Raw genomic sequence first — 24,296 nt, 5'->3', positions numbered from 1 at the left:
AAGGTATATTGATAATTTGATATTCATTTGCAAAAAAGATTTGGATGACAAAATACAAGATTTCCCCATAATATGGACGGATATACATATATGCATTTAAATGCTATTTTTTTTTCTAGGTATCTGACATTATTTATGAACTTGTTGAATGACTGTTCAGAAGAAGAACAAGATACAGCTATGGACCCAAACAGAAAACGAAGCACGTCCAATCTGAGTGCACTGCGTAACTGTACAGTACAAGCCATGTCCAACTTACTCAATGCTAACATAGACAGTGGATTGATGCATTCAATTGGTATGTTCAAATAATGTGGAATCATTTATTTTTCTGTGTATTAATTCCCATGGAAAGATTGTATTTTCGTAGATACTTGATTTGCCAAAGTTTACATACTAGCCTATAGATAGGAATGTGTAATTTGTTCAACTCTTTAATTTGTGGTTCAAGTTAACCAAAGAAATCCACAAGATTTGGTGCCCCATGCAAAAGAATAATAATACAATTGTTTTGATGTTTGGCCATCCATAGACATCAAATGTGTTTTTGTTATTGTGAATTTTGTGAATTTTTGATTTGATGTATCATTGATTTTATCCTGTTTTACAAGTAACAAGTAACTATTATTATTAAGTTCTACAAGTTGTGGTGTAATACAACTTTCTTATGAAGTAAACTTACACTTCATATTTACAGCCTTGGGGTACCACAAAGATCCCCAGACCAGAGCAGCTTTCATGGAAGTGTTGACCAAGATCTTACAACAGGGAACAGAGTTTGAAACATTAGCTGAGACAGCCCTGGCAGACAGGTTTGAAAGACTGGTTGAACTGGTAACCATGATAGGAGATAAAGGGGAACTACCCATAGCCATGGCATTGGCTACAGTCGTTCCTACTCAGCAGATGGTAACTATATTTTTCATGTTAGATACACATTATTTGCCCTTATTCTGAAAGTTTAGTCATACTGACCATGAAAGTAGTGGTTCAATTTAGATATTGATGAACTAATTTATTTTATAATTGTCCATGACTGCATGTTTAAAAAGATCTCTTGTAGCTGTGGCAGTATTTTTGAAGTGAGTCAAATTCAAAGAAATTAAAAACATTAAGATGTGTGAAAAATATATAAGGCATTACACAAATTTCTAAACTATTTTTACAGAAGTGTATTTTAACCGGTACAGTCTAGCTAATTGTTTTTAAATGCATGTTTCAATATATAGAGAAAAGTGGAAAATGTGAGAATGGAACAATTGAGATCTTATTTTCTGACCCTATTTTTATTTTAGGATGAGCTTGCCAGAGTATTTGTCAACTTATTTGATGCTAAACACCTGTTGTACCAGCTTTTGTGGAACATGTTCTCCAAAGAGGTTTGTAAAATAATTTTATTAAAGCACTTTAAAATGTGTGTGAACTTCCTTTTCTGTAGGCATAATGTATTTCATTCTCATCTTGTAGTAGATGTTTATTAGAAAGAATAGCTATTTTTGAGTTTTGAAAAAAGAAAAATAACACAACAATACAGGGGCGGATCCAGCCATTTTAAAAAGGGGGGGTTCCTAACCCAGGACAAAGGGGGGGTTCCAATTACATGTCCCCATTCAAATGCATTGATCGTCCAAAAAAAAGGGGGGGTTCCAACCCCGGAACCCCCCCCTCTGGATCCGCGCCTGCAATAGAAAGTCACAAATATGTCACTCTTAGAATTACTTTTTTTTTAAAAATTATTCTTGAAATAGACTAGTTAAGAGTTTTCACAATTGTTCTTTAATTAAATATCTGTAGCTTTATTTTGTTTGTATTAATAGGTAGAAATAGCTGACTGTATGCAGACTTTATTCAGGGGTAACAGTCTTGCCAGTAAGATCATGGCATACTGTTTCAGATTTTATGGCCAGCAGTACTTAAGAGATTTACTGTATCCATTAATAATGGAAATGGTTGTCATGGAGAAAGAACAAAAGGAATCATATGAAATAGATCCTAAAAGGTACTATTTTTAGCAAATATTGAAATAAGTCGAACTAGTATACAAAGGTCACCATAAGAGAGTTGACCTTACCAGAGAAAATTGACTTTATAAGAGATGACCTTTGAAATGAGTTCAAAAGTGTAAAGGTATTAGCACAGTGTAACAATAAGAGAGTGAACTGTTGAGACAGGTTTTCTCTTTGTAACCCTTATAAAAGGTTTTACTGTAGTTCGTGCTTAAAAGAAGTGGCTTGTTAAACAGATTGTACTGCAGTTTTAGCTTAAAAGAGGTGATCTTGATAACAGATTTATCTGTAGTTTGTTTGACTAATAACTGACTATTAAAGTATTTACAAATAACTTTTTTGTTGCCATATTTTAGAAAGTTAATGTGTATATAATTTCAAATCTGATAACTTCACAAAATTATGGGACCAAAAGCCTCTAAAGGATTTAATGCATATAAATCATTTGTTGCCAAATTTCTATACTACTACAAATAATCATTATACATATATAATCTCAAAGTAGTTTTGTTTGCAAGTAATGGAAGTAATCTTTCTTTTTTAAAACTTTGATGTTGTTGTTTTCAGAATAGAGGAAGGAGAAAAATTAGAAGACAATAAAAGACATCTGATGCTGATCACACAGAAAGTATTCAACGCCATCGTAGAATCAGCTCATTCGTATGTACTTCAATGTTTAGCATGAAATATTATAATAGTCTTCATCTTCGTATGTCATTTATAGTTTTCATTCTTCTATCCAGTAAACATTCGCTTTCAGTTATATAATAGAAGAAAACTTTATATATATATTATATACATTTATTTTATTCATTTTCATATAAGAAAAATTAAACTTCTTTTTGTTGTTTAAGAAAAATGTTGAAACTTTAGAATTATTCAGTATTTGATTCTGAAAATTAATTTGAAAATAGTTGAAGAGTGCTATCCGATTCAGAAACTGATAGGAATACATGCATGATAACTTAAATGTGTTATCATAATTTAAGCTAGTAAAAAGGTTTGGTTGACTTGCTTGCTTTGTATGTAAAGTTGTTTGCTCAAGCATTGTAACTAAGATTGACATCTGCTATCAATAGATAAGAGGGGCTTGTATACATTTTACTTATAAATGTTATTGGAAGTTAAGCAAGTATACATGTTGAAGCCCAGCCTATCTATTTATTGTAGATCTAAATCTTAATTACAATGCTTGAGCAAATATTTATACAAACAAAGCAAGCAAGTCAACCAAACCTTTAACTCGCTAACATTAGGATAACAGCTTTAAGCATTTTTTAATCTACATATATATATTCTTTTAGTTCTTACGACATAGTTATTTAAATTGTTGACATATTTTAGTTTTTTCAGATGCCAGTAATGGACCAATTTTTGTTTAGTTGATTTCTTATTTGAATGATAATTTTCAGTTTTTTCCCGCCAAAATTACGTATAATGTGTCACTGTACTTACGAAGTGATATCAATGAGGTTCCCACAAGTACACAGCATTCATGCCACAGGAACTGTTATATTTCTGAGGTTTTTCAACCCAGCTTTAGGTAACATGCAGATTTTATTTCTATTGCAGAATCTTTCTTATTACATCCTGAATTTTGTTGATCGTTCGTCAGTCGCTTAGAAAATCATTTCATAGCTTCATGAACGTTAATATTATTTAGATTTATTTGTATTGAATGTTTGTATTATAGTTATGGCTGAATTTAATAATCAGAACATACCATGAAACACTTACCCAGCACCTTTCTAATTGCAACTAATCTCAGGCCTGGAATGTAGTCAGTTAAAAGTTTTACCCTAGTTTTAAGTCAATCCTCCATTTTCTTTTATACTATTTAAAAACAAATTGGTTGCTACTTTAAAGAGAATAAAGTCCAAATCAGCAATAATTTGGTTTTGTTTGTTGGTAATTTAATTCATGGAACAATGATATTTCAATACATAAAAAATTCTTTGACAAATATTTATCTATATTTTTGAATCGGTATGGTGGACAAAATAGGCATGAAGATTATTGATATATGGTTTTCATTCTAAAGTTAAGAGCAAGATATTCTTAATTCATTTTGGGGAAAAAAAACCAACAACAGCAATTAATAGAAATGCCTGCATACTTATCATATGTCAGTAAAACACCTGAAAATCATGAAAATTAAGTCCTGAACATTTCAGTATAAGTAACAATAAATTTTTGTGGTAAAATTATTAATGAAAAAGACCCTGAATTCAATTGAACTGATGAACCATCAACAAAATGAAGGTCTGCTTGTAACACTTTTACCTTTGACCTTTCAGTACTGGCATGGCCACTTGTATCTAGAGCTTGTCGTATGCTAACCCTGCATTGACCTTTAACCTTCTACTGACAGGTTTCCATCAAAACTACGGAGTATGTGCCACTGTTTATACCAAGTCGTGGTTCAGCGATTTCAGCAAAGTAGCGCTGAAGCCGTGTGGACCGTTATAGGAACGGTTATATTTTTACGATTCATCAACCCTGCTATAGGTAACAAAGATTCCTATTAATAGATGTGGTGGTGTTATGCAATGTAAACCTCCATTTTGAAGATTTTTTTGTGAGATACTAAGCTATAAATAGATTGCAGAATATTTGGCAGTTTTATTTATTTTTCATCATTTCATTTATTTTTCGTTGAATTTTATATTTATAAATAATTTTTTGTTCGCAAATAACTTGTTTTCTTGATTTGAAACTCAATAATGTTCTAAACACTTAATTCTCCAAATTACATGTAATAATTTGTCCTCTTGCCTTATTCAAGGTCATTCATTACTTTTAAGATTTAATTTGGTTTCCTTTTTGTTTTGGTTGTTTTGTTTTTTTATAATTTTGTTTTATTGTTGCAATTCAATATTTTCCCACTATAAAATCTCACAATTAAACCTGAAAAAAGCTTTTTGTTGTAATTTATCAAGTTGGGGTGATATTCTGTTATTGGCAGTTTTAGTTGATATATTTTTTTATACTAAAAGAGTATTTTGGTTTGTTTTAGGAATTGATGAAATTTTGGTTGAGTTTGTAGTTTTGATTTTAAGTTTGATTTTTACTCGTTTGCGATTTAACACAAAAGTTAACTTCTAAAAAGACTAATTAAACTAATTTCAGATTTTTAATATTCTAACTTTTTGGTTTCTTGTGAGCATTATATTTAAATATATTTAAACTATTGCTGTATGTCATTATTAAAGGTGAGTGGACAAATCTAACCAACTAATTTTCACAAGGGATTTATATATTATATAGAAATTGGATAATAACATAAATATATTCCACAAAATTGGGGAAACGTTGGCTAAAAAGGGCAAAAAGAATAAATGGTAACAATTATCAATGAAAATACACTAGTTTGTTGTATAGACACAAATTATTTCATACGGAATGATAATAATAATAAAAAAATCAAATTAGCAACTTCATATATTAAAGCTGTACTATACAATAAAATGATTATTGCAGGAATATAGGTGAATTTTAATCCCTCGTAGAGTATATATTGTGTACTTGAAAGCTTGTTCAATGTAAAAAATCTATCTACATGATCTACTCAGGACTATATTTCCCAACATGACCAATTTTCATGCAATAACCATATATTATTGCACTACTGCAATAAATCTTCAAAATTTATGATGTCATCAACGACAAAATCTTAGTTTAAACCAATTTTTACTTTTAAATATTATATTGCTATACAATAGAAGGGTTATTGCATGAATATTGGGGAATATTGTCCCTTGTAGAACATATATTGCACTTGCAAGCTCGTGCAATATAAAATTCTACTCTGGACAATATTCCCCAATATTCATGCAATAACCCTATATTACAGTTTGCCCCAAAGTTATTATCTAGCATTGTCAATACCAAGCCTTAAATTTATAATTAATTTGAAGGTGAGCAAATATGTATCTAGAAAAAAATATCATAACAACATTCGATTTCATGTAATATTTTTGTAAATTGTGGAACAGATTACAAAATCAAAATGGAAATTGTTCATAGAAGATTTTAAAATGACAGTTCATATGGAGGTTTACATTGTATGTTGTCATAGAAACACAAGTATTGGTGATGGGTGTCAATAAAATAAATCTGTGATAAAAAAATAGTGAAAGATAAAACATATGATTTTCGAACGTTTCATATTTTTGGGCTAATCTTCCTCAGGTAAGCTTGTTACCAAAAGTTCTGAAAGCAAAAAGAACAAAATATAATGACCTTAATATTAAAGCATTATATTGGAAACTGGAAATCAGCAAACGAAATATATTGTATGTTAAGGTATAGGATTTTCATTGAGGAGGGGGTCTTAATGCAAATCTTAAACTTCAAAACAATTTTATTGCAAGATATTTTGCTTACATGTAGCACACAATTTCATAATTTCTACTCTTTTCTTATTGATACGTTTCTGTCAGCACTAAATGTTGTAAATATTTTTTCTCAAATATTTGAAATTATTTTTTTAAAATATTTTATTCTTATTTTTAAAATAATCTTCATATGTTATATTATTACTTATTTGTGTTTTTTTATATTTCGCTGCAGTCATTTGTAAATATAAAATTATTAATTTGATTTAAAAAAAAAAAGATATGCATATAACATATAAAGATACATGTAAAAAAAATAAACATATAAGGGCCTTGGTGGCCGAGTGGTCTTTGCAGTGCATCTTTGAATGCTAGCCTGTCAACCCTGAGGTTTTGAGTGTGAACTTTACTGTTGGAGACGGATGTTCGACTCAAACTTTTTTGACAAGTTTCCTGCTGAAGGTTGGTGGTTTTCTCCATGCACTCGAGCTTACTCCAACAATAAAAAAACTGGCCATCATTATGTACATGTAGCAAAAGCTGCTGAAGTGGTGTTGAACATGAAGAAAAAAACACCCAATCAAACAAACTGGTATATGTATGGCTTGCTATTTTTAGTAGGAAGTCAGTTTTATGTACACATGTAAAAGAAAATAACATATTATGAGTTGGACTGTGTTTGCCATGGAATGTAATGTTTTTGTCCCTGATATGTGTTTTGCTGCAGAATATATAGCGTTGTGCATTAATAATATATATCCAAGCCTTATTCTTGATGTTTAGCATAAACGGAGAATAATGTCATCTCTACAAATACATGGAAAAAATACTAAACAAAATATAAAGCATGATGAAAATGCCCTAATATATAAAATTAAAATGTGTGCTTTTGGATTGCTGAATTTCCATATTTATAGAGGCATGATTATGTATGAACATACTTATTCTAACAATTGATGGTAAAAAAAAATTTAAGAAAGAGAATTAAAGAAAAATAAATGAAATAATATTATAAAATTTATCATGAAAATGATGTTAGTCAGACAAATAAGTATTTGTTATTTTGTTTCTATGCTTTTAAAATGTCATTTTCATGAGGAAAATGAAATAAGTTTTAAATAACATAAACATTCATGAGCATTGTAAGTGATATACATGTATTAACATATTAGCATTGTCTGCAATATGAACAAGAAATGAAAATTGAAAAACTTTATAGCATTAATTGTAAAAAGATAGATTACAGCTTAGATGATTTTTAAAAGAATACATGTATGGGGAGAGTTTTTTGGATTGGAAACTGAAAGAAATGTACAGGGAGAGTTTTTTGGATTGGAAACTGAAAGAAATGCAGTTTCATAGTTAAATCACACACATCACTGCAAGTCAAATTAAAGAGTAACTATAAATGTTATGTCACCTGTATTGCAGGGTTCAAATAGAGAGGTCACTATCTATCAAGAATGTGTTTTTTTTTTCTTTCTAGAAAATAGAACATTTTTTTCCATTCTTATAACCCAGTCTCGATCCCAAAATAACTGCTATCTGAATATGATTTGTTGAAAAAAAATAATCGTATGCATCTTCAGATGATTTATGTTTAGATTGTAGTATACATGTAGCATGCTATTTTTAGTGTCGCCATATGAATCTGGTATAATTGATGAGGAGCCATCAACTAAAGTGAAGCGTGGATTGACGTTGATGTGTAAAATCATGCAGAACATTGCCAACCATCTCCTGTTTACCAAGGAAACTCACATGAGGACGTTTAATGACTTCCTCAAAACAAACTTTGAAGCCGGGAGGAGGTGAATATATTTACTTTTTTGTCTTGCATATATTAAGTCATGTTGATGAGTCATAGAGGCTGTAAAATCAGATATTTGCATACTAATTAGGTTATTTTACCTGACTTTCATGAGTAGAAAATATGGCATAAAATATTTTTGGAAAAACACAATTCTTGGTTATTATACATATTGAAAAAGTTATATCATACACATAATATAAATTATCACTGTTAACTAAAATCTTACATAAGTTCAATTTCTTGAAATACTGAAGTATTTTTTGCATGTCATCCTGAACATAAATAAAATATTTGCCACTGGACATTAAGCAACTAACAATCAATCTAGTGAAAGGAATGTTCTAGTTATCTTAAAGGCTTCAAAATACAAAATTTACATTACAGCAATTTGAAAAATATTCGATTAAATTACTTCTGATGTATTAAAGATTGACACCTAATTGTAGATCAAATCAGTGAATACATTCTGCTTGTTTTGTTTTGTAGATTTTTCACCGAGATAGCATCAGACTGTGACATTCCTGATACTGGTAACCACAGCCTCTCTTTCATCAATGATGCCAATGTTCTGGCTCTTCATCGCCTGCTCTGGAATAATCAAGAAAAAATTGGCGATTATTTATCCAGTAGCAGGTATACAGGAGAAAAAAGGCAAATGTTTTTTTCTGATTTTTATAGATGTTGTATGTAGACTGGTGTTGTACGTATGTATAGAACTTCATTGTCAAAACTCATCATTTTTTCTGTAAATACTGTAGACATATAAATTTTTATGTGTTAAAATTTTGTGGTTTTGTCCATATAAGATTTCATTGTCTCTTCGACAAAGTAAGAAAACTTAAAAAATATTATGAATGAAATATTTTGGAAGTTTACTTCTTTTATCGAATTTTTCCTCACACAAAAGATAGCATTGGTCTATTTAGACATTTATACCAATCTCAGAAAACCTGTAAAATAGTGAAATTTCCCTCATGAAAAATGTCCAGTAAATGATGAGATTTGACAATGAATACTTAGTTTATATATATTTATCCAGCTATACAATAGATTAAAAATTAATTTTATAGTATAAACCTCGTTTATCAATATTTTCTCAAATTTTAATTTGATCTTTCTGAATGATAATTCTCATCTCATGCAAATCAAGTTATATGATTTTTTCTCAGTTGAGAATAAAATGAATATAGTGACATGAGATTATTCAGTTTAGTAGAAAGAGAATTCAAAATTTCAAAATCCTACTGTATTGGCATTGCATAGGAAAGTAAAAGATACACAGAATTATCAATTTCTGTCAAACTCAAAGATCATACTGAGCTGCATCCAGTTATCTTTGGGCATTTGCCCCTCCTGAAAGTATAGCCAAGAGACTCCATCTTGTCTGAAAAAATTGTGCATAATACATGAATTTCAAAATTTCTAGGTCTGGGAAAGACTGGGATGTATACTGGGTAAATGTGTTTAATGTACTGTGAAAGTACTTTAATTCGTGGGTATCAATTTTCGTGGTTTGAGCAATATTTACATGTTTGTGGGTTTTTAAATTCGTGGATTTTAGTTTTCTAAAAAAAAATAATAATTGAAAAATTAAAGCCTTTAGAAACGAAGGTTACTAATAGTCGAAGGAAATTGCAAAGAAACATTGACCCGTGTAAATCGTAGTGACAACACTAATTAATCCAAGATTAAGTGATCAACAGATTAAGGACCATCAAAGGTGTTAATTAGGCCATAAACATGTCACCTAAAGAAATCAGTATCATAAACAAATGGTAAAAACATATCCTGAATTGTCAAATAATTCTTATCAAAATCAAGCCCAGCATGAAATTATTATTTCCCATATGTACGAGAACTATGTGGATATAAAATGAACACTTTATCATACTAGCATATTAATACCGGAAATCTGACTTTCATTGAAAATTTTTTTTTTTATGAAAATTAAAAGATCAAAAGTTGTACAGTTTAGGATAGTAAAGATTAGATTGGTATAATTCTGCATGCAATTGTAGTTCTGTGACTACTATTAAAGTAATCTCAGATTCGAGGTTATTCAATATATTCTCTAGATTATATCCAGTAGTCAAACCTTCATGGGGATCTTTCCATGTTATGTTTGGACAATGGATGTTTTATTTCGTTGGACACTTAAATTCGTGGATAAAGTCATCCACGAAAACCACGAAAATTGGTACCCCACGATTTAAAGTACTTTCACAGTATTAGATAGATAGATAGATAAACATAGTCACTCAAATGGTATTGTAGTGTCTTAATACTGCAGTTGTGGTAAAATTTCATGTCATCTTGGTGACATTGAATTACCTTTGTTCAGTAACCTAATGAGACATTCATGATGGCCTTTATTAGCTCATCAAATTCTAGTACAGGTTTTAAGCAGATGACTGAATAAACATCTTGGTAAAATTAACAATTCTTTAAATTTCTGAATTACTTGTAAAAATAAACCTTCAAAAATATCTGAGAATTTAAAATTTGATTTTGTTTGCAAAAGGTTTAGGACTCTTTTGTCAGTCAGATTTTTTAAAGACTTTATAATCAATTCCATTAAAAAGCCTATATATTGTTTAATGCTTTTGTTGCCATTCTCAGTTAAACTTAATTATATCAGTACTGTGGCCATATTTTCCATGTGGAAATATATTTTGCATGTAAATGGTAAAAGTAATTTTTGAGGTATTATTCAGTTTTGTTTATTTGATAAAATACAATCAAGTAAGATGTCTTGCCACAACATGGTTTTAAATAATCCTTATTTGAACTTTTGACCTATAGAGATCACAAGGCTGTTGGAAGAAGACCATTTGACAAGATGGCTACTTTACTGGCCTACTTGGGACCTCCAGAACACAGGCCGTTGGACTCACAGTAAGTTCTTTTTTATAAACTCATTCAGTTTCAAGTTCAGATGTTAAAGAAAGACCGACAATGTTATGACCAAGAGACGAATAACATTTCACAGAAATCTGAAATTGAGATACGCTAAAACAAAATCAAGGGATGAACTCAGGTATGCTCAGCCAGCTTTTCCTGCTCAATTTTTGACCATTTTTATGTTGATTTTATATTTTGGCCCAGCTAGAAATCATCTTGTAGTATCCTTATGTTTGTAATCGTAAATGTGTTTGAATAAATACCGTTTATTGCAGTTTAAGGAAAAGTATTCTGTGAAATTGGTCAAGTATTTCAGGTTATGAATATTTGTGATGTAATGACCTGTTGAAATAACTGGCAAATTTTACAGGTAAATAAGTAAAGTGTGTACTGATGCATAAAATTATCACCAACTATTTTTGTTTATTAATACCATTGATTGATACTTGAAATTGGCAAATTAAACAATTAGACCATTTAGGTGTGTAGCTACTTCATAAAATGTTTCTGTTTGCTTTTATCTAAATCGAAATATAAATTCTTATAACCTATTCAAAATCTTCAAACAGACTATTAAAACAGGCTTTTCAGTCATCTTTTTGTCACCTGTACTAGAATTTGATTGGCTAATAAAAAATCCAATTGATAATGTCTCATGAGGTTTCAGAATAAAGGTAATATAGAGTTCATGATCTGTCTACATGTATTTAATATAGTTATTGATCAACACTCAATTTATATGTGCTTTAACAGTTACTTTTGTTTTATTTTTTGTCGAATGATAAAATATTTATTTAAATTTCATTTCTATGCTGTATGCATAACTGCTAACTCACTGCTATTGTAAGTTTACACTCTTGAAGCCTCTTTACCTACCAGAAAGCATAACCCATTGGAGACCTTAAGTTACAATTTTCTATTTGTAATGATTAAAAAGTTATAGTATCATTATGGCTAAACACCTAATGTTACTTCGTTTAAACAAAATTAATTTAAATTGACTTTCATTACACAGTCTAACCTATCCATCCTATCACCTCCCATTAAAAAAATTAATAAAGTTGCATAAGTGATACAAGTTTGATGATTTCTTTATAAATGCTTTAATTGATAAATCATTTTTAACTTTAATATATTCGGATCTGGTGGGCTTGTGGCCAAGTATCAGAACTGTTTCTATTAAATACTCAGTAACAAATCAAAATTTGCCCTGCTTTATAACCCATTTTTTGGGGTAATGTTCTTGACTTCAGTTCTTGTGGATATTTTCACTTTCACATGCCCATCCTGGGGAACCACATCTGCCATCCCAATTTAACAACATATTTATTCAAACATTGATTCCAAACGCTTGATAAATATGTGACGATGTATATCAAGTTCAATTACTATGATGAAATGTTAGAAATGTCATGTCCAGTCTAAATGATAAGCAGAGGGAACATTATAGAATTTTTGACCTCACTGTATCCACCCCTCTTTGTACAAGTGGAAATGGCAAAATCAATGTGTGCTTTAATGGGGTGTTTGTAGAAGTTTTGCCCTCTCCAGCTTTAGGCGAGTTATAATGGAAATGGCAAAATCCATCTGGGCTGTAAAGTACCAAAGTATTTGTACAGTTTTGGAAGCCATGCCTTTATCATAGAACAGTGAAAGCATGTAAACAATAGAAGCCTTGTGCCTTGTAGGTGGAGCAGTATGGATATGACCAGTACAAAGTTTGAGGAGATCATGTCAAAACACAACATGCATGAAAAGGATGAATTCAAATCGCTGAAAAATCTCCATATATTCTACCAAGCTGGGACCAGTAAACAGGGACACCCTGTCTTCTATTATATCGCTAGAAGATACAAGTAAGTAAGGTAGACATGCTGTGGATTCAGTTATTTTTATGAGAAAGAATTTTTATGGATTTAGGAAAACTTACAGTTTCATGAATATTTGATATCGTGGTCTTGTAAAAGACTGCATTTATGCATACAAGCCTATGTAAAATTTGTTGTTAGTTGATAATTTCACAATAATTGGTATTATGAATGATAATGAATAGACAGTACTGAATAGTTGCTCATTTTCGAAAAGTTTCACAATTTCTAGTGCCAAACCTATTCACAAAGTTTTGTTTTTGGTATTTTTATTTGCTCTTATTATCTTTTAAGATCAAATATGTGTGAATGGATATTTACACAATTTTATCTTCCATGAAAGAAATTATTGAACAAATGTTCCCTTGCAAACAAATTACACTTTATCATGTTTATAGTATAGTATAAATGTACATACATGTATTCTATCTTGTGAAATGCACTAGGTGCATGGTGTGTTCAGTTGTTCTATTCAAATTTATTGTAACTCCTATTATGCTTTATATGTGATATTTATTATTAAAATCCAAAGACCTTTTTTTATGCATTTATTTGTATTTTCAGAGTTGGAGAAATAAATGGTGATTTGTTGATCTACCATGTGCTATTGACACTTAAGCCATTTTATAATAAACCATTTGAACTAGTTATAGATTTCACACATACATGTGCGGAAAACAGATTCAGAGTAAGTTTTCTTTCATGCAAAGCAAAAATCTAAAACAGGGAGGATAACCTGATAAAACTTGTTTACACAATCAAAAGAAATTATTTTATATAAGATCAATTTTATATAGCTTACAACTGATTGAATGCCTAGACACTGTAAAAAAGAATTATTTGATATAAGATCAACATGAGATACATGTAGATAATCAAACCTCTCTCTTCACCATTAAAATGAATAACTGATAATTCAGAAATGTTTTGAAATGTTTATATTATTGTGAAAAGTCAAATGAGGCAGGTAACTTAAAATTTAAAATTTGATTTTAAATTTTGAAGCCAATGTATTTCTGCAGCATTTCCTGAATCACATTAAAAGCAATTGTTTGTCCAGTCAAATGGTCCAACAATAAATGCATGCAAAGATTTCTGTTTTTACAGTATTTGATATAATGCCAATTAAGTGAATTTATTTATTAGCTTTTTCGTATATCGCAGACTGATTTCCTGTCTAAATGGTTTGTGGTCATGCCAGAAGCTGTCTATCAAAACATTGTGCAGGCCTACATCTACAACTGTAATTCCTGGGTTAGAGAATATACCAAATATCATGACAGGATTCTGACTCCACTCAGGGTAGGTATAACTTAACACTGATCAATATAACCTCTAAATAAAGAACATTTGGTAAGAGAGTTGGGTTAGAGAGTATACCAAATATCATGACAGGATCCTGACTCCACTTAGTGTAGGTATAACATTGATCAACATAACCTCTAAATATATTCCTGGGTTAGAGAGTATACCAAATATCATGACAGGATCCTGACTCCACTTAGGGTAGGTATAACATTGATCAAGATAAACTTTAAATGAAGTTCTTTTGGTTAGAGATTATACCAAATATCATGGCAGGATCCTGACTCCACTCAGGGTAGGTATAACATTGATCAATATAACCTCTTAATGAAGAAGTTCTTTGGTTAGAGAGTATGCTTAATAATATGAAAAGATTTTCACTTATCTTAGTTACAGATCTAAAATGAAGAGGTCTACATAATGTATCTTTTTGTTTGGTCAGAGATTATTCATAACCTTTATTTCAAAATTTAGTTTTTGTCCCATTAATTATAATGAAAATGCATATAACATTTTAAAATAATAGCTGCCAAGTAATGGATATAAGACAACATTAAAAAATTATAAACTGTGTGGTAAAGCACAACCAAACAAGCCACATTTAGTCATTATTGATAAATAATAATCCTCTAAATCGTCTACACTTTGTTTGTTTTGTAGGGTAACAGAAAGTTGGTGTTTATTGATCATCCTGCAAAGCTCCATGAGTTTATAGAACCAGACCAGATCAAGTTACCAGGATCAACACTGTCTCTGGAAGAAGATCTCAAAATCTCCAACAATGCACTGAAACTGTCTCATAAAGATACCAAAGTTACTATAAAGGTACAATATATATATAACATTGTACTCCTAAAGCTACCAAGGTCACAATTAAGGTAACATGTTACCTGTTACCTGTTACCTTCTGTAAATCCCTCCTATATCAGGAGAACCTGGAGTTCATCCAGTAAAATTTTGATACTTTATATTTACATCTGTTTCCAGTCACTATACATTATCTTTAAACAATTGTGATATGCCTCATAAAGATACTGAAGTAACAATTCTAGTAAAATGAAAACAATACACTCAGATACCAAAGTTACTATTAAGGTAAAATATCATAACATTGCACCCAAACTGTCTCATAAAGATACCAAAAATACTATCAAGATAAAATACAAATAAATGCAATGACACTGTTTCATTAAGATACCAAATCTACTTTAAAGGTAAAATATCAATTAACTAGCAAAGATACTAAAAGTTGAAATACAAACAACATCATGCACAAAGAAAGGAAAATAACATAAAAATAGAACACTGCACAGAAACCTAGAGACTGAGCAAAACAAACCACAGTTATAACCAGGGGTTATCTTAAATGCTTTGGAAGAGTATTCAAGCAAACACCATTTGATTTGATTGTGGTTGAAGGAATAGTTGTAATAATCTTTTTTATTTTCAGGTTGGTCCTAATGCCATACAGATAACATCAGCAGAGAAGTTGAGAGTTCTTGGACACCAGGTTTTGTTAAATGATGTCTATTATGCTTCAGAAATAGAGGAGGTCAGTGATATAATATTACCTTTTTGATGTCATTTTGACAGGTGTTGTTCCATGGTCACATGGTTTTTGGTTTAATCTGTAGAAGAGCTAACAACCAGAAAAGAAAAGTGAATGACAATGTACTAAATATAATGAAATGTGTATTTATTAGAATGAATTTGTATATTTAATGATTTTTACAGTTTGAATATTGTGGATTCATTTATTTTTGTGGATTGCTGATAACTTGCATTTATGTGGATTGGATAACTTGCATTTTCGTGGATTGCTGATAACTTGCATTTTTGTGGATTGCTGATAACTTGCATTTTTGTGGATTGCTGATAACTTGCATTTTCGTGGATTGCTGATAATTTGCATTTTTGTGGATTGCTGATAACTTGCATTTTCGTGGATTGCTGATAACTTGCATTTTCATTGATATTTGATTTCGTGGTTTTGCCAATCTCTGTATAAAAAGCCTATTGAAAATATGTTATCTGGGTAGGTAGGGTTTGGGCAAACAAACCTATTCTTTTTTATGGCCTCAGGTAGAAAATATGATGTATTGATTGACACATGCGTAGTAGTGTACCTGTGGAAATATATTCTTGGTGACATATGCCTTCTAGAAGGATCATGTTAATGATGGTTTATATTATTATTTCTATTATTTATATCTTGGTTAATCATACATGCATGGAAACTAAGATTGCAAATTATCAGTTAATATATTACTCATATTATTATAAGTTATCTCTGCATTATTTAATTTATTTAATTAGGGCCCCGCCTTTAGGCGGGTACCCTATAGTGATCAGTCTGTCCGTCCGTCCGTCCGCTCTGTAACACTTTTGTGTCCGCTCCATATCTAGAGAACCATTATGATTTCATACTTTATACTTTACATGTTTATTAACCACCACCAGAGGGCGTGTCATGATGTATGTGCAACTTCCTAGGTCAAAGGTCAAGGTAAAAAAACTTTGGTTTCAGTTGACAACCCTGTGTCCTGTGGTGAAGATCGTGTCCGCTCTATATCTTGAGAACCGTTATGATTTCAAAGTTTATACTTGACATGTATATGAACCAACACCAGAGGGTGTGTCATAATTTATGAACGACTGCCTAGGGCAAAGTTCAAGGTCAAAAACTTTGGTTTCAGTTGACAACCCCATGTCCTATGGTAAAGATTGTGTCCGCTCTGTATCTTGAGAACCGTTATCATTTTGAAGTTTATACCTGAAATGTATATAAACCAATATCAGAGGGTATGTCATAATTTATGAACAACTTCCTAGGTCAAAGGTCAAGGTCAAAAACTTTGGTTTCAGTTGACAACCCCATGTTCTATGGTAAAGATCGTGTCCGCTCTATATCTTGAGAACCGTTATCATTTCAAAGTTTATACTTGACATGTATATAAACCAACACCAAAGGGTGTGTCATAATTTATGTGCAACTTCCTAGGTCAAAGGTCAAGGTCAAAAACTTTGGTTTCAGTTGACAACCCCATGTCCTATGGTAAAGATCATGTCCGCTCTATATCTTGAGAACCGTTATCATTTCAAAGTTTATACTTGACATGTTTATAAACCAACACCAAAGGGTGTGTCATAATTTATTTACAACTTCCTAGGTCAAAGGTCAAGGTCAAAAACTTTGATTTCAGTTGACAAACCCATGTCCTATGGTAAAGATACAATTTTTTAATGCACATTATTCACAGCGGGGCCCACAGAGATGGCTCCCATCTCAATGATATCTAGTTGTTCTCTGTATTCTGTCATATTTGTCATATGTATATTGTATGATGCTAAAGCAATGTTGTTGCTAATGCAATAAAGATTCATTCATACTCATATTCAAAATTACTGATGAATTATGTAAACCATACCAAAAGGGAAAAGGGACACTTTTAAAAATTCTTTTTGTAGATTTGAAATAGCATTCCTCACTTGCAAGATTTTTTTTAAGACATGCAATATGTGAAATGTAAAAAAAACAAATGACTAGGATGGTTTGGTCTGCTACATATATTTTATACTACATTAAATTCTTTCACTTTATATTTGTTTATTATTTTGATCAGGTGTGTTTAGTAGATGACAACCAGTTTACACTGACAATATCCAATGAGAGCGGACCTTTATCCTTCATACATAATGATTGTGACAACATTGTACATGATATCATACATATCAGAACACGATGGGAACTCTCACAACCTGTAAGTATAAACTAACAGAGACAACATTTTATACATTATGTAATGTACAATGGAAAAAGAGGGGAGTTCTTTCGACCTGTGAAAGAGCCCTCACAAAATTTTCTAAAAATTTCAGTCAAGAGGAGAAAGTGCAGAAAAAGGCAGTAATTTATTAATATATTTCACTAAAAATAGAAATCCAATACATTGATTTAAACATTTGGTGCCTTTAAGCACTATTCAAGAAAATAAAACTACCTTCATCAGGAATGTTCAAACCTAAACATTTGAAAGAGGGACAAAAGATACCAAAGGGACAGTCAAACTCATAAATCTAAAACAAACTGACAGCGCCATGGCTAAAAATAAAAAAGACAAACAAACAACAGCACACATGACACAACATAGAAAACTAAAGAATAAACAACACGAACCCCACCAAAAAACTAGGATTGATCTCATGCTCCGGAAAGGGTAAGCAGATCCTGCTCCACATGTGGCACCCGTCGTGTTGCTTATGTGATAACAAATTCCGGTAAACAGTCTAATTCGGTAGGTCACATTCATGAAAGGGAAGGGGATTGTAGTTACGACGTAAGGAACATATCTGATATCATTTGTGAAACGGTTATTCCATGACGGTCAACCAACTCGTGATGGCGTCCGTAAAATTTACGGAGGGATGATTTCAACTTCACCATTTGGAACTCTTGGTTTAATAGCTTCCTTGTGAGCAGCAACCCTCTATCAAGAAAATCATGATAGGAAATGCAAGCAAGGGAATATCGTATCAATTGGGAGATATATCCATGAAAGCCACAGATGTGTGAATATAAAATATTAACTTTAAAAGCTATATATGATAAGAAGGGACATAATAAAAAAAAATAGACAAATTCTGATAAGGTAAACATTGCCGGAGGACATTCAAAGTTAAGATTTTTATGCCCCACCTACGATAGTAGAGGGGCATTATGTTTTCTGGTCTGTGCATCCATTTGTCTGTCTGTCTGTAATAGTTATTTTGTCTGTATGGTTTAAGTTTTGGTTAAAGTTTTTGGTCAAGGTAGTTTATGATGGAAGTTGAAGTTCAATCAACTTAACTTAGTAACATGTTCCCTATGATATGATCTTTTTAATTTTAATTCCATATTAGAGTTTTTATCCCTCATTTCTCCATTTAAGGGCATTATGTTTTCTGGTCTGTCTGTCCGTCTGTTTGTTCGTCCATTCGTCTGTTTGTCTGTCCGTTCGTCCGTCTGTCCTGCTTCAGGTTAAAGTTTTTGGTTTAGGTATGTTAAAGTTTTTGGTCGAGGTAGTTTTTGATGAAGTTGAAGTCCAATCAACTTGAAAATTAGAGATTTTAAACCATTTTCACGTTTCACTGAACATAGAAAATGATTGTGCGGTTGGGGCATCCGTGTACTTAAGACACATTCTTGTTACTTCAATTTGACAGTCCACTGAACATGGAAAATGATAGTGCCAGTTGGGCACATTCTCGTTTATAATTTATAAAAGGGGAAGTTTAAAAATGTATTTTATTAATCATGACAGTGCAGAAGTACCAACTACAGTGATTATAATCAATGATCAAGTACAAAAAAGTGAAACTAAATATCAATATAATTTTTAGAAATTATAAATGGTAACATGTTGTATAAATATTTCAAGGTAATTTAATTTTGAAAGAAAATTTGATAAATTTCTATGTGGGAAATTTTGCAATTTTTTGTTTGTTCACTAGGTTTAATACATGTATGTAATAAAAAGTGAAAGGTTTTACTGACCTTATAGAAATGTTTAATGATTAAATGTGAAAATACAAAATAGGAATTTAGATGAAATGTGTGATTATTATAAATTGACTTATGATTTTTGTTTGCCATCAGCTTATGTGATAAATTATGTTGCAGGACACTGTAACAGTCCATACAAAGATCAGACCTAAGGATGTCCCAGGAACGTTATTGAATGTAGCTCTGTTAAACTTAGGCAGCTCTGATCCTAGTCTTAGATCTGCTGCTTACAATTTACTGTGTGCTCTGACGCAGACGTTTGATCTCAAAATAGAGGGACAGCTGTTAGAAACAACAGGTCAGTACTAAGGATTAATGATAATTGTAGGAATTTCTCTACCATCAATATTGAAATTTGGGCAATTATTTCTGCTATCAAAGTAAGCCATTGAACTGTAAATTCAGAAATGTCATTAATTATTGGGATAATTGATCAAAGCACAAATGTGAGAGATTTATGTTTATGGTTTAATAAGATGCTGCATTCAAAAAATACTATAACACTTTAAATGCAGTTTTATTTTGGAAAACCATCTAATCACAATATTTGTAAAAATGAAAATTTTGTAATTGTTCAAAATAAGTAATTGTGATTCCATAGATAAAAAAAAAGTTGTGTTAGCTTTTATATAAAAAAGATGTGGTATGATTGCCATTGAGACAACTATCCACAAAAGACCAAAATGACACAGACATTAACAACTTTAGGTCACCACGGCCTTCAACAAAGAGCAAAGCCCATACCACATAGTCAGCTATAAAAGGCCTCGATAAGACAATGTAAAACAATTCAAGCTAGAAAATTAACCACCTTATTTATGTAAAAAAAAAAAAAAAAATGAACGAAAAACAAATATGTAACACATAAACAAACGACAACCACTGAATTACAGGCTCTTGACTTTGGACTTTATTGTTGAGGCTCCCGCAGGGTCAAAAACGACCTGCGACCTCTGTGCTTTTTAGAGTCGACTTCCGACCTGAGGGCCTTCTAAAAACGACCTGCGACCTGTAAAATTTGGAAAAAACGACCTCCGACCAACTTCCGTCCTCTGTGTTAGGAAAAACGACCTGCGACCTGTACATTTCCCTTTAAAACGACCTCTCGACGAATTTAAAAGCGACCTTGCGACCTGAGGGGGGTACCCTGTGGGAGCCTCATTGTTTGAAAGACTACAAAATGTTGTTATTATTCCTCTAGGTTTATGTATACCAGCCAACAACACTATCTTTATTAAGACAATCAGTGAGACTTTGGCAGCTAATGAACCACATCTGACTTTAGAGTTTCTGGAGGAATGTATTCAGGGCTTTGGCAACTCTAACATAGAACTGAAGCATTTGTGTCTAGAGTACATAACACCATGGTTACCAAATCTTACCAGGTAAAGTGTACTAACATTAGGTTTAAATGTATGAGAACAAAATGTTGTGGTGGTAAATTTTCAGCATACTGTGGATTCATTTATTTTTGTTTATACCAAATTTAGTGGTTTGAAGAAAAATAACATTTTCTTTGATATTTGAATGTGTGGTTTTCTGAATGTCTGCATACAACCTTAGGGCTATTCCAGAAAAAAAATGTAGGGGGGGGGGGGGGTTGGAAGGCAGTTTTTGTCAGCACCCGCCACCCAGACAATTGTAATTGAGAATTATAGTGCATTATAGTGTGAAAAGTTGCTCTGATACCCATCACCCATGTATTATTAATATAATGTGCCTTCCAACCCCCCCCCCCTACATTTTTTTCTGCAATAGCCCTTATAGAAAATGTGTTACTTGCTGAACCTAAAAATTGGTACCCAACAAATAATAATAATGAATCTATTAGACAAAAAATAAAAAATGTAATTTGTTCTAGAAGCAAAAACTACCTAATTGGACAGGAAGCAATTAGATTTTTATGAAAGATATAAACACATTTTGACATAGTGTTGACATAGGAAAGGAAAGTTCTACATTATGTTTTCGTAGATTACAAAAGTAATTTCAGTAACATGGTGTTTATTGAAGAGTTAATTACGAAAAAAATTCCAACAGATCATTCAGGGTCAAGTTGATTGAATATGCAAATCTAAAGAATTATTACATTTTGTATGCATTTAGAATAGAATTGTACCTAAATATTTAAAAAAAAAGTGAAACTTATATACATGAAGAATTGATTATTCCAGATATACAATCAGTTAGAATTTGAAATATGTCTTTTTGTGTATAGACTGCATGTAAAAAAATACTGTAAAATTTTTTCCTATTGAATTGTGATTTCTTAAAAAAAAAACCACTTCTTATTTTTATACCACCGCAAATTTTTTTTTTTGGGGTTTGTATAATGCTAAGATGTCGTCCTCGTCATCCAAAGAAACATTTGGTTTCCGGACAATAACTTCAGTCAAAGTGAATGGTTCTATATCACAATGGGAAGGCTGGGATTGATTTATTTGGTTTTGCATGGTTCCAACAATTTAGAAATTAAGGGCTTTAAAATGGGCCAAAAACAAGCATTTAAGCAGTTTCACACTTTTACTTTTGTGCAAGTGTATGGATCTCTCTGAAATTATACCACAAGATTCTATACCACAAAGGGAAGGCTGTGAATGAGGTAATTACTCTAAGTTGGGGGGTCCATTTTATTTTTGGGAGTCATATTTTTTTCTTCAAAATGTTTTTAAATTTTTAAATTTTTGGAAAAGTTTCAAGAAGAATTCTTCAATTGCACAGTATTGCACAATAGATTTTTTTTACATCTTTGACCATATTTATTTTGTGTTAAAATTCTATATTATGTTAAAAATTTGATCACAATCCAAATTCACACAGTATCAAGCTTTAATATTGTGTCTAAACTTGCCCCAACTGCTCAGGGTTTGACCTCTGCGATCGTACCAGGCTGTGATCAGTGGAGCATTTTATTTTTATCTAAAATTATTTGCTGTTGTTTTTATTTGATAGTTACTTTACATTATATCTGCAGCAGCACAATTTTCGAAAGTTGTGTTGATTTTGCAGATCATGGAAAATACTTATTTTAAAGACTTCAATTTTATTTGGTTGAACTAGCATGACCTCCATTAATTGAGTTTAATTTAAGGCCAATGAATCTTAAAAATTATCTTTGTTGTTTATAGATGTGAATGTGTATAAATTCACATAGACCATTGAAATTCATAAAAATTATCTTTGTTGTTTATATATGTGTATAAATTAAAATCCATTTAATATTGACAATCCTGTTTTTTGTTTCATCATTTCCTTTAGGTACATAAGTCAACATTTAGATGACGATTATAAACAGCAAAGGTAATTTTTTTTTTAGAAAATGTTCCCTCTGAATTTATTTGGCACCATGGCTGATGTTAAGACTTGCAATCTTTACTAAATTCTTATTATTTGAAAATGCAGCTTTATGAGCCTACCTTTAGGTTTCAAAAACTAAAGATTTGATCAAATTATGATTGCCCAATTTAACAAAACTGGTTTATCATCAAAATTAAAAAGATTATTTCAATACATTATCATGATTATAGAAATAGCATTTAATTTTTAAATATAGTTTCTTCTTTGTGAACTCGAAATATAAAATGGAAAACATATTCTTGATGACGCTTTTTTACATACATAATACACATATACTTGTATTTCATGTATATTTTTAATTGATTGTAGAATTCTTTTAAGATTCAGGAGCAGTCCAATGAGTTCTAAATGCATACAAAATTTCCAATCTGAATTCCATTAAAATCTGCAATACCACCTTATTACATACACTTGTTCATAATAAGCAGTAAATATGATTTTTTCACTAATATGTCAATCCATGTTTCAGACATCCAGGTTTTCCTAGTATTCTTTTCACAGTACATGTACTTTGATATTCTTTATGTAAAAATCTTACCAATTTGTCATTTCTTTTGGAATATGAAAGAAAAAGAATTTTAAAGAATGAATATAGTAAAAGAAAACAATGTGTATTTGTGCTATGCTAGATTTGTCAGTGTGTAATTATGAAATTTTATCTTGCAGGTTTTGTCGTCATACAGATGAAAACAAGCGACAGAAAGTGGCGTTGATTCTTGACAAACTTATTACAATGACTATAGAGGAAGTTGAGGTATGAAATATTTTTAGATGGTTCAGATTAGAAATCGTTTTTTTTCTATTTATTATATATTTTTGGTATTCTTTCCATTAGACACATGCTGTCATGGTTACGAGACATATTTATATAAGAGCATTGAGAGAAGAGAAATGATTATGTGTGTAGTGGATTGAAATGCACAAACTGCAGGTCCTGGCACTTTACTACAATTGACCCGATTGTCTGCCTATTCTAAAAATCACTTTGGGTCTGTGACATCTAATGGCATTTGAACAAATTCAATATGCAAACACTTGTTTTCACACAAAAGTATTTTATAGGTATGAACATATGCTGTTGCCTTCTTATTTTAAAGAATTTTTTTTCACCACTAGGAGATAATTCTCTGGATACAACTGTTAGAGACAAAATATTAATCTTTGAAAATG

General features: G+C 31.1%; 1 protein-coding gene across 29 annotated transcripts in view; it reads left to right on the top strand.

The window, feature by feature from the left end:
* The window catches only part of LOC139529118 (neurofibromin-like), a 74,591-nt gene that overhangs the window by 30,254 nt on the left and 20,041 nt on the right, over nucleotides 1-24,296 (top strand). For 8 of the 29 annotated variants that reach the window (XM_071325418.1, XM_071325402.1, XM_071325423.1 and 5 more), the window contains 19 exons: nucleotides 120-298; nucleotides 698-909; nucleotides 1,296-1,379; nucleotides 1,818-1,999; nucleotides 2,574-2,666; nucleotides 4,378-4,514; nucleotides 7,980-8,154; nucleotides 8,643-8,807; nucleotides 10,959-11,051; nucleotides 12,728-12,913; nucleotides 13,490-13,613; nucleotides 14,090-14,227; nucleotides 14,891-15,055; nucleotides 15,681-15,782; nucleotides 17,854-17,991; nucleotides 19,887-20,067; nucleotides 20,971-21,154; nucleotides 23,028-23,069; nucleotides 23,793-23,880. In XM_071325418.1, the coding sequence (XP_071181519.1) occupies nucleotides 120-298; nucleotides 698-909; nucleotides 1,296-1,379; nucleotides 1,818-1,999; nucleotides 2,574-2,666; nucleotides 4,378-4,514; nucleotides 7,980-8,154; nucleotides 8,643-8,807; nucleotides 10,959-11,051; nucleotides 12,728-12,913; nucleotides 13,490-13,613; nucleotides 14,090-14,227; nucleotides 14,891-15,055; nucleotides 15,681-15,782; nucleotides 17,854-17,991; nucleotides 19,887-20,067; nucleotides 20,971-21,154; nucleotides 23,028-23,069; nucleotides 23,793-23,880 (2,668 nt within the window). Of the gene's footprint in view, nucleotides 1-119; nucleotides 299-697; nucleotides 910-1,295; nucleotides 1,380-1,817; nucleotides 2,000-2,573; nucleotides 2,667-3,418; nucleotides 3,550-4,377; nucleotides 4,515-7,979; nucleotides 8,155-8,642; nucleotides 8,808-10,958; nucleotides 11,052-12,727; nucleotides 12,914-13,489; nucleotides 13,614-14,089; nucleotides 14,228-14,890; nucleotides 15,056-15,680; nucleotides 15,783-17,853; nucleotides 17,992-19,886; nucleotides 20,068-20,970; nucleotides 21,155-23,027; nucleotides 23,070-23,792; nucleotides 23,881-24,296 lie in introns of all 29 variants that reach the window. The other 21 variants (XM_071325426.1, XM_071325421.1, XM_071325413.1 and 18 more) reach the window with 12 other exon arrangements.

The sequence above is a fragment of the Mytilus edulis genome, chromosome 6 (assembly GCF_963676685.1).
Source record: "Mytilus edulis chromosome 6, xbMytEdul2.2, whole genome shotgun sequence".
Classification (NCBI taxonomy): domain Eukaryota; kingdom Metazoa; phylum Mollusca; class Bivalvia; order Mytilida; family Mytilidae; genus Mytilus; species Mytilus edulis.
This window is presented reverse-complemented; position numbering and strand designations above follow the sequence as displayed.